General features: G+C 44.2%; 1 protein-coding gene across 11 annotated transcripts in view; it reads left to right on the top strand.

Moving 5' to 3' along the window:
• Window positions 1–17,071, top strand: part of FAT3 (FAT atypical cadherin 3) — a 455,041-nt gene that overhangs the window by 209,110 nt on the left and 228,860 nt on the right. For all 11 annotated transcript variants that reach the window (XM_083609369.1, XM_083609376.1, XM_083609374.1 and 8 more), the window contains exon 3: window positions 370–684. In XM_083609369.1, coding sequence (XP_083465495.1) covers window positions 370–684 — 315 coding nt within the window. The remainder of the gene's footprint in view (window positions 1–369; window positions 685–17,071) is intronic.

The following is a 17,071-nucleotide window of genomic DNA, read 5'->3' as shown; positions in this document are numbered from 1 at the left end:
ATTTTCAGTGTGTTGAACGTCATGAATGAATGATAACCTCGACTTGACATATATCAGCATGTGCTCATGGTATGCATGTGGGGAGAGGCAGCTAGTAATGAGTGCTCCAAGATAATGATGAAATGGGAGGAATGTGTGAGGAAAAATGGAAGAAAAGAAGGATGCGCATAACCAAAAACTGATGTGATATGTCCACATGCTGACTTGAATGTAACAGCCATATTGTTTAAATCAAGAACACACAATGGCTTCAGAATGCTTTCTCATGTTTCCTTAATGGGGCATCCTTGTGTTTGAAACAGTTATGTTTTCTTATCTTCAACAACGATCCTGAATCTCTTCCCCCCCCCCCCACATCTTTTTTTGCAGGAGTTATCTATACTGCAGATATCCTGGACCGAGAGACGACTCAGTCCTACTGGTTAACTGTGTATGCAACAGATCGTGGTGTTGTTCCACTTTACACCACCATCGAGGTCTACATTGAGGTTGAAGATGTGAACGACAACGCCCCGTTGACTTCTGAACCCATATATTACCCATCTGTTTTGGAAAACTCTCCTAAGGATGTATCGGTTATTCAGATACAGGCTCAAGATCCTGACTCCAGCACAAATGAAAAGATGACCTATAGGATTACCAGTGGGAACCCCCAGAACTTTTTCATCATCAATACCAAAACAGGTAAGGAGATGTCTTCCAACCTTGTATGCTGTTGACATGATATGTGTACAGATGATTGGCAGATTTAACGTGTACGTACTGTTTTATCTCTTTCTGGACCAGCCTTTTGTTAAGCTGTTGCGAATAGGGAGATGAATAGGGCGGAAACCAAGATGGTGCTAGTGGCCTCATATTTATTTGGGGTTTGCATCCATTCATTGTGTCTATTGTTAATGGAGAAATTTGTGTGCTCTCTTGGACAAAAAACAAGGACACCAGCCAGGAATACCAGAGCAAAACTGTTGCGACAGGACTCCCACCTGCCACAAGGTGGAACAAAATGGAAGCCCAGAACAAAAGAAGACCCCAACTTTTATTAGTTACTAATCCCCCAAGCTACACCCCTAGAACTACATCACAACTACAGCATGACTACATCATTGACACATCACAAAAAGGAGGGGTTGAGGGAGGAGTTATGGAGGTAACCTGAGTATCTTGTCACCTGGCTGGTTCCTCCTTTCCCCCTCCCCATGAGTCCCCATGAGGACAAAGGGGAGTTGGCAGTTTCCTGCCCCCAGAGGGAAGATCTGATCATTGTCCTTTGTTCCAGTCCGTGTTGAATCCACTCCCATATGCAAGTCCTTTGTGACCTTGATGGTCTTCTGTCTGGGACCATCAAGGTTGTCATGCCAACTGGGTAGGGCTCCTGAGTACGTGTTGGTACGCTTAAGGGATTATGGCCGTCCTGTATCAAACCGTCCCCCTTTGATAGTCCTTCATGGAGCAAAATAAAAGTGGACCGGTGTAAATCCGATGTATGGTTGATTTACTATGAATTTATAACAGAAACTTTGTGTATGTTGTGTGTGATTGTGTGTGTCGTGTTTGTACAAACTGAATGATTGGGGGGGGGGAGGTTCCTGCAACACTATTAAACTTAGTGAAGCAGAAAAATTTGCAACCCGCATCACTGGCGTCAACAACAGATTTTGTATGATTATTGCACATCTTTTCAGATATGTGCCTTAATGAGAACATACCAAAATTGTAGCCAGACCCTGAGCTACATTTGTCATGGCTTAACTGGGGAAGTCTTCATCAGCTGTCAACCAATCTAGCAATTATGAACTGTCCTTGATGCATAAAGAGAGTGAAAAGCTGGTAGTTCTGTCATCTGAGTTGCAGCGTAGAGGTGTCTTTGTCCTAAGAAGTCTCTTGGCTGTGTTGAGGGAAGCGTGGTGCTGATTAGAAGGTCTCTGTTTAATTGGAATTGTGCGGCAAGGAATAATCCCATGAAGAAATAGCTCTTAAGGACTCCCACAGTGCTCAGTTTGATGGCTGATGGGTGGTTGTCTTTTTCGTAACTGCCACTTAGCGTTAAATCAACCCGTGCAATTAGTCATGATGTAAGAGTGAAAAATTAAGCAGGAAATCATATAGGTTTGTAAACAAATTGATGTATGCATTAAACAAAAATGCAGATAATTCTCACATTTTGTGACCTTGGATAGCCTTGGTTTAATGTTTATGCCACCCTGGAGTTCAGGTATCCTATGAAATGATACATACCTATTTTGACAATGTGATAGTATCAGCCAGTGAATATTTCCTGTTGAGACAGATGTTAATCTATTTAAGGCCTGTAGTTAAAGGATTTCAACCAGACTGAGGAATTCCACCCTCTTGAAATTTGGGGGAGCCCTATCTTCTGGATTCAACCAGATGTAGCCCTTCTTTATATACCTGTTGTCTTTGTCCATGGAGTTTTCGTGGCAGGGAAACTGGAGTGGCTTGCAGGTTCTTGCTCCAGGTGGACCACATTCAGTCAAAACTGTCCACTATGACCTGTCCGTCTTGGGTGGCCCTGCATGGCATAGCTCATAGCTTCTCTTAGTTATTCAAGCCCCTTCGCCACAACAAGGCAGTGATCCATGAAGGAGTCCCATCACCTCCTGACAAATAGAAGGGGAAGAAATGGAGGCAGTGAGAGATTTTACTTTCTTGGGCTCCATGATCACTGCAGATGGTGACAGCAGCCATGAAATTAAAAGGTGCCTGCTTCTTGGGAGAAAAGGAATGACAAACCTAGACAGCATCATAAAAAGCAGAGACATCACCTTGCTGACAAAGCTCTGTATAGTTAAAGCTAAGGTTTTCCCAGTAGTGATGTATGGAAGTGAGAGCTGGACCATAAAGAAGGCTGAGGCCAAAGAATTGATGCTTTTGAATTATGGTGCTGGAGGAGACTCTTGAGAGTCCCATGGACTGCAAGAAGATCAAACCTTTCCATTCTGAAGGAAATCGGCCCTGAGTGCTCACTGGAAGGACAGATCCTGAAGCTGAGGCTCCAATACTTTGGCCACCTCATGAGAAGAGAAGACTACCTGGAAAAGACCCTGATATTGGGGAAGATTGAGGGCACAAGGAGAAGGGGACGACAGAGGACGAGATGGTTGGACAGTGTTCTCGAAGCTACGAAATTGAGTTTGACCAAACTGCGGGAGGCAGTGGAAGACAGGAGTGCCTGGCGTGCTCTGGTCCATGGGGTCACGAAGAGTTGGACACGACTAAACGACTTGTTGTTGTTTAGTCGTTTAGTCGTGTCCGACTCTTCGTGACCCTATGGACCAGAGCACGCCAGGCACTTCTGTCTTCCACTGCCTCCCGCAGTTTGTTCAGACTCATGTTTGTAGCTTCGAAGACACTATCCAACCATCTCGTCCTCTGTCGTCCCCTTCTCCTTGTGCCCTCCATCTTTCCCAACATCAGGGTCTTTTCCAGGGAGTCTTCTCTTCTCATGAGGTGGCCAAAGTATTGGAGCCTCAGCTTCACGATCTGTCCTTCCAGTGAGCACTCAGGGCTGATTTCCTTCAGAATGGAGAGGTTTGATCTTCTTGCAGTCCATGGGACTCTCAAGAGTCTCCTCCAGCACCATAATTCAAAAGCATCAATTCTTCGGCAATCAGCCTTCTTTATGGTCCAGCTCTCACTTCCATAAATCACTACTGGGAAAACCTTAGCTTTAACTATACGGACCTTTGTTGGCAAGGTGATGTCTCTACTTTTTAAGATGCTGTCTAGGTTGGTCATTGCTTTCCTCCCAAGAAGCAGGCGTCTCTTAATTTCGTGGCTGCTGTCACCATCTGCAGTGATCATGGAGCCCAAGAAAGTAAAATCTCTCACTGCCTCCATTTCTTCCCCTTCTATTTGCCAGGAGGTGATGGGACCAGTGGCCATGGCACCCAAGACTAAACGACTAAACAACAACAAAGCCCTTCTTTCGTTAGTGCTCTTAATAACAGCAAAGGCTAGCCAGGTTCCTTTCTTAACCAAGGGTTTTAAACTACAGTTTAAGCATTTTCTTAAGCTTTTGGGGAAATTCCCCCTCGCCTCTAACGTTATTCGACTATCGATGCCTCCTCTAACTGCACCGGTATGCCTGCTATACAACCTTGAATTTTGTATTTTGATGGCGATCTATACAAAGACTTCCTCGTGTTATTGGTTAACTCTTGAGTCTGATTTCAAGAGATGCTTTTAAAACCCTCCCTTGGATTCTTCAAATGTAATAGGTTCTGGAAACACATTTTAGGTTTTCAATGTAGCCCTGTAATTTATTTTGCTTCTTCATTAGTCTGGAAAGCCTTTCATAGTACTACAGATGCAAATTTCAACCCGTGAGGCACAGCACATGCACCTACAATGAGTTCATATCCATAAAACCTGAGTTTTCTGAAATGAAGTCTTCATAAACCAGTAGATATTAGCGACGTTCATCGAACATTCAGGGCCACGTGGGAGAGAAAGATCATGCTTTGAACAAGCTTACTCTGCAAGAGGTGTTGCTTTGGAATGGAAGGGACAAAAGCTAAACTGCAGCGTGACTTTTTGAGCATGTAAAACACACACAAAACCAACATGGGTATAACCGTGTTGCCTAGAGTGATTATGAAATCTCTTTTCCTTTTTAAGAAGACAAGTTAGGTATCTGTCAGGTATGTCTTAACACTGCAGTCACCAGTTGCTTCTGTATTCTTGAAGAGCCACCGATTTTTCCCACAGCAACGACAAATTTTATTGTACGGCCACAGATCTGTTAAAAGCAAATTAAAACAACAAAATCGTACAATTTCTGCTAAACAGCAGGCTATGGTACTGATACAAACTTAAGGCAGCAAAAAAACCCCCCCAGATAAATTGTGTTCTCCAGTTCCTTCATCAGTGAACAGCCATGGATGTGTGTATATTCAATAAATAAGAAGTAAATGATAAATAAATAAATAAATGATGATGGTGATGGTGATGATGCTCTGTAATATAAGTCATTTGCTGCTTAAACAATTCACACATTTGCTTCCATATATCAGATATGTAGCATTATAGTGTGGGATAATTCTACAACTTTTGAAAACATTTCCCTCACGCCATACCCCTTCCCAACTGACACTGTACGCCAAAGAAATCATTATGTATTGGACTCCAGGTCCCTTCAACATGTCCAGTGGTTTTGGATGTTATGTCTTGATTGACATTTGCAGGAGTCAAAGAAGATTGGTTTAGGCTGCCAACTTATCACCCTTGATAAAAAAAATAAGAGCAAGATAATATGTATGTTTGTTTGTATGTATGTATGTATGTATGTAACCTATTTAGAATGTAGCCTAGAATTCTAGATGAACTTTACTTCCTAATATGATTCATTACTTGACTCCTCCTTTGTTATTCCTCATGCTTCAGGCTTAAGCATTAACCATGGTCTATGCATAATTTATGCAACCAACTGTCCCGTCACATTGACAAAACAAACACATGCTATTATACTGAAGCCATTAAAATGTGTGCATGCGTTTTGCATATAGAGTATTTACAAGTCAAAAGAATGATCAGACCCATTGTTGTTGTTTTGCCAAGTTTAAGAAAGGTTGCATATTGTCTACAGTACCAACTTTGGTCATTTCTCTGTGCATGCTTTTTCATCAGCTATGCACGCTCTCATTATGTTTGCTTGTTATGTTTTAACATGCATATTCTATATGCTTTAAGTATTGCAAGCTGCTTTGCATAATAGGTAAAGGGACGACTTCGGGGTTGTGGTGCTCATCTCGCTTTACTGGCCGAGGGAGTACCACCGCTGCCAACTCTTCGGCGAATGAGGCAGGCGGCAAACCAAGAAGATGGCTGGGGCTGGGGAGGAGGACTACTTGCCCCCCTCACCTCTTCTTCCAGCTCCCCCCCCCCGGTGCCCCTTCTCCAGAGCCACCATCCCTCCTTCACCTCAGCTGTTCTCTGCGTATTGAACTTGCCACCCTTTTCTCCATGGGGCAATTGTGGGTCTGTGTGTGTGTGTTTTGAGGGGTGGCGGGAGAATGAGCAGCATGGTGGTGGGTGAGCTTGTCTGTTGAGAAGCCTTCCCCACCCCGCTTTAATGCACACATTTTATTTTATTTTATTTTATTTTATTTTATTTTATTTTATTTTATTATTTTATTTTATTTTATTTTATTTTATTTTATTTTATTTTATTTTATTTTATTTTATTTTATTTTATTTTATATTTATTTCTTATGCCTGCCCTTCCCCCGCCCCATTCTTCCCAGTGTGCGTAGGAATTCGTTCATTATTATTTTTTTCAAAATATAGTCCGGCCCCCGACAAGGTCTGAGGGACAGTGGACCGGCCCCCTGCTAAAAAAGTTTGCTCACCCCTGAGTAAGAGGCAGGGGATGGTGGGAAGGTAAATAAAACAGATGATGGAGTTATATACATTAAAACAGATTGATTGCGGCCATAAATTTGCCGCTTTATTTCCCATATATGGGTGTTAATTTCACAGCAAAGCATAGCAGTAATTTATTGCATTGATTTATTGCAATTTTTTGTGCTCCGAGGGAAGCAGTGAATTTTAATTCAAACCATCACACACTTTTTTTTAAAAAAAGAAAGAAGTCTTGCGACAGACGGGAGCACCAAGCAGAATGCAATAGCCAATCCCATGGTAGTCCCATACGATGTGGATGAACTTCCTCTGACGCATAAGGTTTTCATCTTGGAAAAGTACTGGGTCTAATTATATTGTTTGACAATCAGCTGGTACTGCCAAACAGCCGGTTACAGTACAGGATTGCTTTTCTCCAGGTTCTGTCCCTTTGCCAGCAGTGCCCTCTCTCTCTCCCATCACAAAACCTTTGGAAACTGTAGATCGGATTATTGTGGCGTTGTTCTCTGTGTGGGGATGCCCTTGAGCCTCCTTTCAGAAACTTCAGCCGCTCTGCTTTGCAGTCACCAGCGATGGAACAGTTTCAGCTGCTTAGGCTACATAGAATTGACCCAAAGTGTCAGATGCCGTACAGTTAAAACTCTCTAATCTATGCAGCATTGAAAGCATTGTCTTGGAACTATTATAGCAAAAATAAAAATAAAAATAATTCAGTCTTTATATTAAATCAATAGAATTATTTATTTATGTATTTATTTATTTATTTATTCCCCAGCCACTCTGGGCAGCTTCCAGCAAAATATTAAAATACAATAATTCATCAAATATTCATCAGATAGAAGGGTTTAAACATTTTCAAACTAAATAAATGCAAGTTTGTGGTGTCCTAGTCTGCACTATATTTTAACTAAATTAAACGGTGTATTTTCACTGAATCAAACTGTACAGTAAGCCTGCATTTTAGGTGCATTTAAATTGTGTGCATTCAGCTTTATGTGCGTGGGAAATAAATATAAATAAATAAAAATCAGTTGAAAAGCAGGTTGGGTTCTGGGGAAAAAACGACTTTGGCAATCCCACCTGACACTGAATCCAACACATTTTGACTGTGCACAATTTTGGGTTTAGACACAATACCTGGAACACAACCCCCTTGCAAATTGCAGGCTTACTGTAGTCAGAACAAACTAGGGTTCAGTGCTGGCGCAGGCTGCTGAAAAGTTTTCACCCTGCTCTTTCCTTGTTTCTGCTGCTGCTGCTGTACTGCCACAGCCTGGCTTGCTGGAATGTCCAGTCCCAGGTTTGTGATTGTATTCTCTCACACAGACCATAATCAGCAACCAAGGTTTGTTCTTGGCCTACTGCTCATGGTTTCTTTGGGGTGGACAAACCATGGGTTCAGTCGTCGGCAGGAGCGAGGTGGTGGGGAGCAGAGCAAAACCTTTCCCGCAACATTGAACTAAACCATAGTTTGTTTGCTAACCTATGGTTTAATGTGGCATGCAAATTAATAGCAATAATGAGGATAGCAATAATGTGGATTACTCTACCCCCCCCTTTAAAAAACCTTGAGATCTAATGTTACCTAATTGAATCTTCGAAGCAAGTAGCGATTCTTTTCCTGCCACAATCATTTTAGAACATCTTTCCCATCTTTTGGACACAGTAAATAAATGTTCTTTTAATGTGCCCTTACTCCCGAGAGATAAAAGGTTCGTGGGTACTTCTTTGCCCTGCAATAAGCATAGGTGATGTTGCACATACCATAAAATATTCAATTAAGCCTTCAGGCTGGTCAGTTTATGTGCCTCATAAATATGGCTGGGGTTTTTTAAAGTATTCTCCTGTGTGCCTTTTGAACTTTTAATGGGATTTCACTCTGCCCGAAGGAGTAGGTACACAGTCGGGGGGGGGGGGGACACTTTTGAATCGTGCTTGGTCACTGGATCCTGCCAACCTAGCAGTTTGAAAGCACACCAGTAGGAGTAGATAAATAGGTACTGCTGCGGCGGAAAGGTAAACGGCATTTCCATGCACTCTGGTGTCCATCACAGTGTCCCATTGCGCCAGAAGTGGTTTAGTCATGCTGGCCTCATGACCCAGAAAGCTGTCTGTGGACAAACGCCGGCTCCCTCGGCCTGGAAAGCGAGATCATAGAATCATAAGAGTTGGAATAGACCACAAGGGCCATCGAGTCCAACCCCCTGCCAAGCAGGAAACACCATCAGAGCACTCCTGACATATGGTTATCAAGCCTCTGCTTAAAGACCTCCAAAGAAGGAGACTCCACCACACTCCTTGGCAGCAAATTCCACTGTCGAACAGCTCTTACTGTCAGGAAGTTCTTCCTAATGTTTAGGTGGAATCTTCTTTCTTGTAGTTTGGATCCATTGCTCCCTGTCCGCTTCTCTGGAGCAGCAGAAAACAACCTTTGTCCCTCCTCTATATGACATCCTTTTATATATTTGAACATGGCTATCATATCACCCCTTAACCTCCTCTTCTCCAGGCTAAACATGTCCAGCTCCCTTAGCCGTTCCTCATAAGGCATCGTTTCCAGGCCTTTGACCATTTTGGTTGCCCTCCTCTGGACACGTTCCAGTTTGTCAGTGTCCTTCTTGAACTGTGGTGCCCAGAACTGGACACAGTACTCCAGGTGAGGTCTGACCAGAGCAGAATACAGTGGCACTATTACTTCCCTTGATCTAGATGCTATACTCCTATTGATGCAGCCGCAACCCCATAGTCGCCTTTGACCATAGCTGTCAACCTTCCCTTTTTTGTGGGAAATTGCCTTATTGCAGCACCGTTTCCCGCTGCTTCCTGCCGCTATCCTGGATTGTTAGATATCCCGTAGACTGCCCCCGGGACAGGTGAGGCTGCTGATCCCTTATTTCCAAATCTGAAAGTTGACAGCTATGTCTTTGACTGAACTGTCCATTGGTCCTTCACCTTTTCCTTTACCTGGTCACTGGAAGTGCAAGTAGCCTCAGTATCTGGAAGCAAAGGTTTGCAACTACACTTGATACTCCAGCTGCAAGCATTCCTGGAGAGCCTTGCCACAGTAGTTCAGACACTGGTGACTTCAAGATTAGGGCGACTGCAGTGCACTATATAGAATCCTAGAATTGGAAGGGTCCACAAGGGTTGTCTAGTCCAACCCCTTGCAATGCGGGAATCCTTTTACCCCAAATGTGGCTCGAACCCAGGAACCTGTGATTTTGTGCAGAATGCTGCAGCATGGTTGCTGACGGAAAATGGGATTGGGGCAGGACCAAAGAGAGGGAATTAGGCTGCATCCTAAGCCTGTTCGACTTGGTCATGCAGCATGAGTTGAACTGGTAAAAAGATTGATGTACCTCAAGCACTATTTCAAAGGCTTGTTTTGCTTCTGTCAGGCTTAGGCCAGCTCAGCCAGCAGCAACACTGCTCCTGAATGGAGTTTGAATCTGGTTTACTTTACTCCAGTTTAAGTTATGCCGCCTTGCTTTTACACCAGCTTCTTGTGTGTGGGGTTGTTCCCTGGGTCATGCTCAGAATAGAACCATTGAAATCGACAGACTTGACTGTCTTAAATCCATTGATTTCACTGGGTTTACCCTGAGTGCAACTAATTTGGATATAGTTAAAAGAGCACACAGCTCTATTCATTAATGTTTGTATATATTTGGTTCTTGGAACAACCATATGCAAGGATGAGGGGCCACCTTTTCAGCTATGGGCCTGCTTTAAGAAAATGCTCCCCTCAAGGGCTGTGATCATTTGTGTGTGTAGCTATTTCATTCATTTATTCATTCATTTTATTTGCAAGTTGCTTTATCTTGTCCAAAGTGCATGTGTGTTGTCCATTGGTGGGGAACCACTAGGTGCCCAGAGCCTTTGGATTTTGCCAGCTGACTCTCTTTGACTCTATCTCCTGTGGGTGGCACTATGGTCTAAACCACTGAGCCTTTTGGGCTTGCAGACTGGAAGGTTGGCGTTTCAAATCCCTGCAATGGGGTGAGCTCCCGTTGCCCTGTCCCAGCTCCTGCCAACCTAGCAGTTCAAAAGCACGCCAGTGCAAGTAGATAAATAGGTACTGCTGCGGCGGGAAGGTAAACGGCGTTTCTGTGTGCTCAGGTTTCCATCACTGTGTCCTGTTGCGCCAGAAGTGGTTTAGTCATGCTGGCCACATGACCCGGAAAGCTGTCTGTGGACAAATGCCTGCTCCCTCGTCCTGAAAAGCGAGACCAGCGCCGCACTCCATAGTTGAATCCGACTGGACTTAACCTTCTGCCTCCTGTGCAGCAATTAGGCTCAGGAACACACACACACCCTCGGTAAGCCTAATTAATGCAGGGAGAATGATTAGAGATTCCCTTCCCTACTCGCAACCTCCTCCCTGAAAACCGCTCCACCTGAATCAATGAGGCTTAGAAAGATTTATGGTGTTATTATTTTAACACGGACATGGCCATGACCCGGTTTTGTATTTTGACGTATGCTTTGTTTCATTATATTGCTTGCTCTGATATTTTGCCTTAATTGACTTGTTTTTCTCTCTGCTGTCAGCAGCTTTGGGCTTCTCTTAGAAAAAAAGGAATGGTACAAAAGGAGCAAAGCCACTTCCGCCTTAGGGAGGAGGTAGGGTTGCGGGCTTCACGGCCCCTCCACGTGCCCAGGGGGTGGGAGGCCAGCCCTTGCATGATTGGGGGATTCCCGGCTGCCAATCGGCTTGCTCCGGGGGTGTGGCCTGCCCCCTTTAAAGGCAGGACGCGGCTGGGGATCTCCCTCTTTGCCCGTCCGCCAGCTGCTCGGAAAAAGGGGAGGTAGCGCCATCACCTGCCCCACATTTTGAAGGGTAGTCCATTAAAGGATTCCAGGGGGCAGGGCCCTGTCTGAAGCCTAGGGAGGTTAGGGTCTATCGGTGACCCCGGGGGATTTCCTAGTTGATGTGCATCAGCAGGACTGGTGGTTAACCCCTCCCGGACTTCAAGCAGACGGGCTGAAGTCAGATATAGTCAGTTAGGTCCAGATTCCAATGCCTAAGCCAATACCGCTCATAACCTGTAACCAATAAAGTTGTGGCCTTTTTTAGCCCATTAACTTTAATAATTGTGTCATGTGCCATTATTTCTACCTGGGGGGGGGGGGCGGGAACTCGCCGCGCAACTGGAATGAAATGAAATGTGATGCCCTGATCCAGGAAGCAAATCTGTGTGTGGATGCAGATGCACCCAGGGGTGTGGCCATCTGCTTTGTGATGCACACCGGGACTTCCGGGTTTCTAGCAGGATGCATCCTTCGGTTTCTAGGGAGGTTGGACATCCCCAGGAGGGGTGGGCAAATCTGTCCATTTCAGTTTCACATTTTCCCAGTTTCAAGTTCTCCACGTTTCCACCTGATCTCTTTGTGATCCTTTCTTTCTTAAAAAATGTCTACCAGCATTTTAGTGCCAATTTATCCTAATATACACCTTTGCATACATGTTCGCTGAATGCACACATTTTTCGAAAGCAGTTGTCCTTAATATAGTGCATTTATGTGCACGCTTTACCCTAGTATGTGTGCCTTTGTATACATTACTTGGCTCAACTCCTGCCTGAAACCTGGACAGCTGCTGTTAATTTTTACATGCGGCCCCACTCATTGCTAGCATGTGGCCCCTGGAAGTTTGCTTGTGAAACCACATGGCCTCTGTAGGAAGAGGGTTCCCTACCCCTGCTGCGTGCCATTTTGGGGTAGGACATAAATGCAACAAACCAATAAATAGACTTTACTAGCTATACTTTATACGTCTTCTAAAAAAACTAAAATTGCCAAATGATCTATTCCTTTCTTGGAAAGTAATTCATTTTTTTAAAAAAACAACAACAACACTGATTTACTAATTGATGTACAAGGCATGCCTGCTCTCCTTTTCAAAGGAAATTCTTCCTCCACTTGGCCTGAAGGAAAGCGCTTCTTCATCTGTGCTGCTGCAGTGGTTTTAAAACTGGGTCAGGTCAGGAAGGAGTTTCCACAGTCAGTCAGAAAGCCAGTCTGAGGGCTGAAAGAGTGCTAAACAAACGCAGATACTGCAGGGTTGTTGAACTGCTCTCATCATCCCTGATCGTTACCCATGCTTGCTGGGGGTTGGTGTGAGTTCGGATCCAACAACATTGAAGGTGAAGGGACCCCTGATCATTAGGTCCAGTCGTGGCCGACTCTGGGGTTGCGGCGCTCATCTCGCTTTATTGGCCGAGGGAGTCGGCGTACAGCTTCCGGGTCATGTGGCCAGCATGACTAAGCCGCTTCTGGCGAACCAGAGCAGTGCATGGAAACGCCATTTACCTTCCCGCCGGAGCGGTACCTGTTTATCTACTTGCACTTTGATGTGCTTTCACACTGCTAGGTTGGCAGGAGCAGGGACCAAGCAATGGGAGCTCACCCCATTGCGGGGATTCGAACCGCCGACCTTCTGATCGGCAAGTCCTAGGCTCAGTAGTTTAACCCACAGCGCCACCTGTGTCCCCCAACAACATTGGTTGTTCCCATAGTTGGTGAAGCTCATTTGATCAACAAGAAGAAATTGAGCCTCTTAAGTGTCATGTTCCTAGTCCTGTGGAATACTCTGCCAGTTGAGGTTTAGGAGGCATCTTCTGTTTCAACTTTTTAAACACCTTTCTCTATACTGTCAGGCGATTAAGAATACATGTTTCCAAAACAGTGATCTGATTCTGGACACTAACTTTTTTTAATGGCATGTATGTATGTATGTATGTATGTATGTATGTGTGTGTGTGTTTGTGTGTATATATTATCGCTGGGTATAGGACGGTGTATAAATTGAATAAATTATTATTATTAATTTTTAAGCACAGTGCTTGTAATCTGCTCTGATTTTTTAAAAAATAAGGAAATAGTGGTAAATAATTATATTTTATTAATAGATAACCTGGAGATCCACAGGTTCCCCAACCCCGGATCCTGAGACTGACATTGAAGTTGGGACATTGCTGCCATTATAAACGAAATGTTTGCACATACTTTATAAAGATGCTAATGGTGTGTGAAATAGTTAAGAGGGAGCTCTGTGGCTGATACTGTGCAACCCAATTTATTAAATGTCAGTTCAGTCTCAATTCTTTTTCTAAAACTCCCAGTGCTCCTTGAGGTTATATTGCACATGCATTAAAAAAACCCAAAACACACACATACACAAAAAATCCCCAAACTCTCTTGCTTATAGGATTCCGGTTGACTTTGTGTGTGGAAACTTTCCCACTACTTTCAGCTGCCTCTTGCAGATTGCGAGGAGAAGGCCTTCCTTGATGTGGGTTCAGAGGCCCACATCCAGGCCTCTGAAGGTGGACGTTTTTCAGCTCCAGGCTCAGAGTCTGAAAGTGACAGAAGGGTTGCGCCATGTTTGAAGGGAAGCATCCCAAGCTGGCTGTTGAGCCGAGATAATGCAGCTTTCCTTGGCAGCTCTGGGGGCTTTTGGCTGATGTCTCCAGTCGCCTTGCTGCATGATTTATCTCCGCAGAACTGATTCCTCCCCCTTCAAAGCCCTCGTTTCCTCAAATACTGCATGTGTAGTATGTGCTTCAGTGATAAATATATAGAAGGTGCGTGCTCCATATCTTGTGGTATATGCATTTTTATTCCTCCCCTTCTTCTCTGCTCCCTCTCTATCTAGTTTCCCCCATGTCTTGGCTCTTAATTTGCTTGTTCCCTCTGGCTCAGCTGGCAGTCGGAGACCTGGCTTACTTTCCTCTCCCTCCCTGCCCCTTTCATCTCTGCTACGTTGGCCTATTTCTTGACAACCGGCAAGGAGGGCAGCAGGAATAGATTTTAGTAAGTGCCCTGATTGCATGGTTCTAATGTGCCTTCTCCGCCAGCAATGGAATTAGGTGAGCAGAAAACCCAGAAGTGTTGTGGCAGCTGTACCGTAAATGGATCCCACTCTGGTGAGAAGAGACTGCTGGATCAGCGCAATGGCTGCATCCTGTCGTCCTGCATCCTGTTGTCACGGTCCGGTCTACGGGTGATTGAAGTCCTCGCTGAGGACGTCGGGACCGGCGGCAAGATGGCGGGGTGGTAGCAAGAACAAGACAGAAGTCAGGGGTCCAAGATTCAGGAAGCACGGAGTCACGATGTCAAGGATCCAAGGGTCGAGAAGCAAGTAGTCATAAAGTCAAGGGTCTGAGGATCAAGAAGCAGGGAGTCAGGAAGCTGAGGTCTGAGGATCAGGAAGCCAGAAGCCAAACACAGCAAGGCAGGAAATGTGTTGCTGTGCCAAAGAGCCAAAGGGAAATACTGACCTTATATCCCTTCCCGGTTCTTGCCACCAGGTGCTGCAGTGAGTTACCAAGCGGCCTCATCTTGCCTCTCCAGAACAAACTTTGAAAGGCCCCAGTCCTGCAAAGCCCTACTGGTCACAGGGGCCTGGCTCCTGCAGGCACTCCTGACACCTGTTCTCATATTGGCTAACCAGATGCCCATTGGAAGCTTTGCATGCAAGAGTCCTCTGCCCTCCTTCAGTTCTCAGATGCTGCCATTCAGATGCATAATGCCTCTGACAGTGGATGTAAAACATAGACGTTGTGGCTAGGAGCCAAGTAAGGGCTCCACATTCAATACCTGATTTTATTTAGAAATCACAGAAACAATAGCAGTTGCTTTATACCAAGTCAGGCCAGATGCCCATCTAGCTCAATATTGCCTACTTCAGCTCTTCCCAGGTTTGATCTTCTTGCAGTCCATGGGACTCTCAAGAGTCTCCTCCAGCACCATAATCCAAAGCATCAATTCTTTGGCGATCGGCCTTCTTTATGGTCCAGCTCTCACTTCCATACATCACTACTGGGAAAAACATAGCTTTAACTATACGGACCTTTGTTGGCAAGGTGATGTCTCTGCTTTTTAAGATGCTGTCTAGGTTTGTCATTGCTTTTCTCCCAAGAAGCAGGTGTCTTTTAATTTTGTGACTGCTGTCACCATCTGCAGTGATAATGGAGCCCAAGAAAGTAAAATCTTTCACTGCCTCCATTTCTTCCCCTTCTATTTGCCAGGAGCTGATGGGACCAGTGGCCACGATCTTAGTTTTTTTGATGTTGAGCTTCAGACCATATTTTGCACTCTCCTCTTTCACCCTCATTAAAAGGTTATTTAATTCCTCCTCACTTTCTGCCATCAAGGTGCTAGCGGGAGGTATTAAGGGTTGTAGTCTGTAGGGCGGCAGTTGAGGAAATCTGGTCTACTGCGACCGGCAGAAGCTCTTGGGCTTTATCCACACTTGGCTTCCCTCTGCTCTTTCTAGGCATAGTCTGCGACTTAAAGCTCCATATCCAAGCTCCCTTCATTTCTTTTGCCCCAGAGCATTTCCTGTGAAAATCTGCTCCTTAAAGCTCATTTGGAACAAACGTCAATCTGGGGAAAACCCAGATTGATGTTTTTTATACCTGTTTTGTAGCTTCCCTCAAGGAATTATGGGAACGGTACTTGGGTGAGACTCTCTTAACAGGCCTCTGGTCTTCTTCACAGAACTAAATTGCCCAGTTTCCAGCTTGATTGCTGCAACCTTCCAACAGCTTGACCTCACCCCCCAAAAGGCGTGTTCCTCCATTGTCTCCCAAGACAGAGGGATGTCAATCAACAGTTTAGATACTCAAGGGGTGTTGTGGAAAAATTGAGAGCTGGAAAGATTGAGGGGGCGGTGAACAAGAGAGAGAGAGAGAGAGAGAGAGAGAGAGAGAGAGAGAGAGAGAGAGAGAGGAGAACACCCCGTTTTTGTTCTTGCTAAGGCCATGCATACACTTTTCAAACCCTTGTCAGGTATATAGTGTTCGAACTTTTCATGTTTAGGAAATACTTGCAGTAAACAAACTGAGCAAAATATACACCAGGCTTAATTTTGTTTCCGGAGGAGGAACACCCCCCTCTATTTTATATATAATACTTTGCATGACTTGTACCCTGAGACGTTAACTTGACTCCTAACAATATTCAAAATTTTAATCGTTATTCAAGCATGCATAACTACAGAAATTTACAGCATGGGGTAAACAGATGGATTAGCAATTGTGCATGTAATTAGAAATAACCCTTCAAATTAAAAAACCTGCGTTTAGATATTCAATTTCCTTTATGTGGAAAAAAGGTTTGTTTTCTTTAAAAAAATATATGATGGGAACCAGTAATGCACGTTAATAAAATGAGTAAGAATTTTCCCTCCTCTGAAAGTCTGTCACTCAGTGCACTCTTGACATATAATATTCGCATTAAGCAAATTGCAGATGGAAAGAGTGTGTGAGGTGTTTTAATGATACACCGGGAAAGTGAAACCAGTGGAGCGAAATTGGGTTTTGGTTTAGATCTTGTGTTGACTTCTGTCACGTTGCGCTCATGTAAGATTTCACTCATAATGAGAGGAAAGAAGTGGTTCAATCACATTTTCTTCTTACCTAACAGTTCACCTCCTGATCCTTTCCTCTTGTGTTTTTTTCTGTATCATATTCCCTGTTTAGGGAAGCTTTTAATGTTTAATAGTCTATTGTATTTTAATATTTTGTTGGAAGCCGCCCAGAGTGGCTGGGGAAACCCAGCCAGATGGGCGGGGTGGAAATAAATAAATAAATAAATAAATAAATAAATAAATAAATAAATAAATAAATTTCTCCCACTGCTTTTTAAGGATGTCTGATCCATGTCAAAGTTTATGTGTTCATTC

The sequence above is a fragment of the Podarcis filfolensis genome (assembly GCF_964270895.1).
Source record: "Podarcis filfolensis genome assembly, chromosome: 4".
Lineage (NCBI taxonomy): Eukaryota > Metazoa > Chordata > Lepidosauria > Squamata > Lacertidae > Podarcis > Podarcis filfolensis.
Note: the sequence above shows the minus strand (reverse complement) of the source record. Positions and strands in the feature narration are given on the sequence as shown.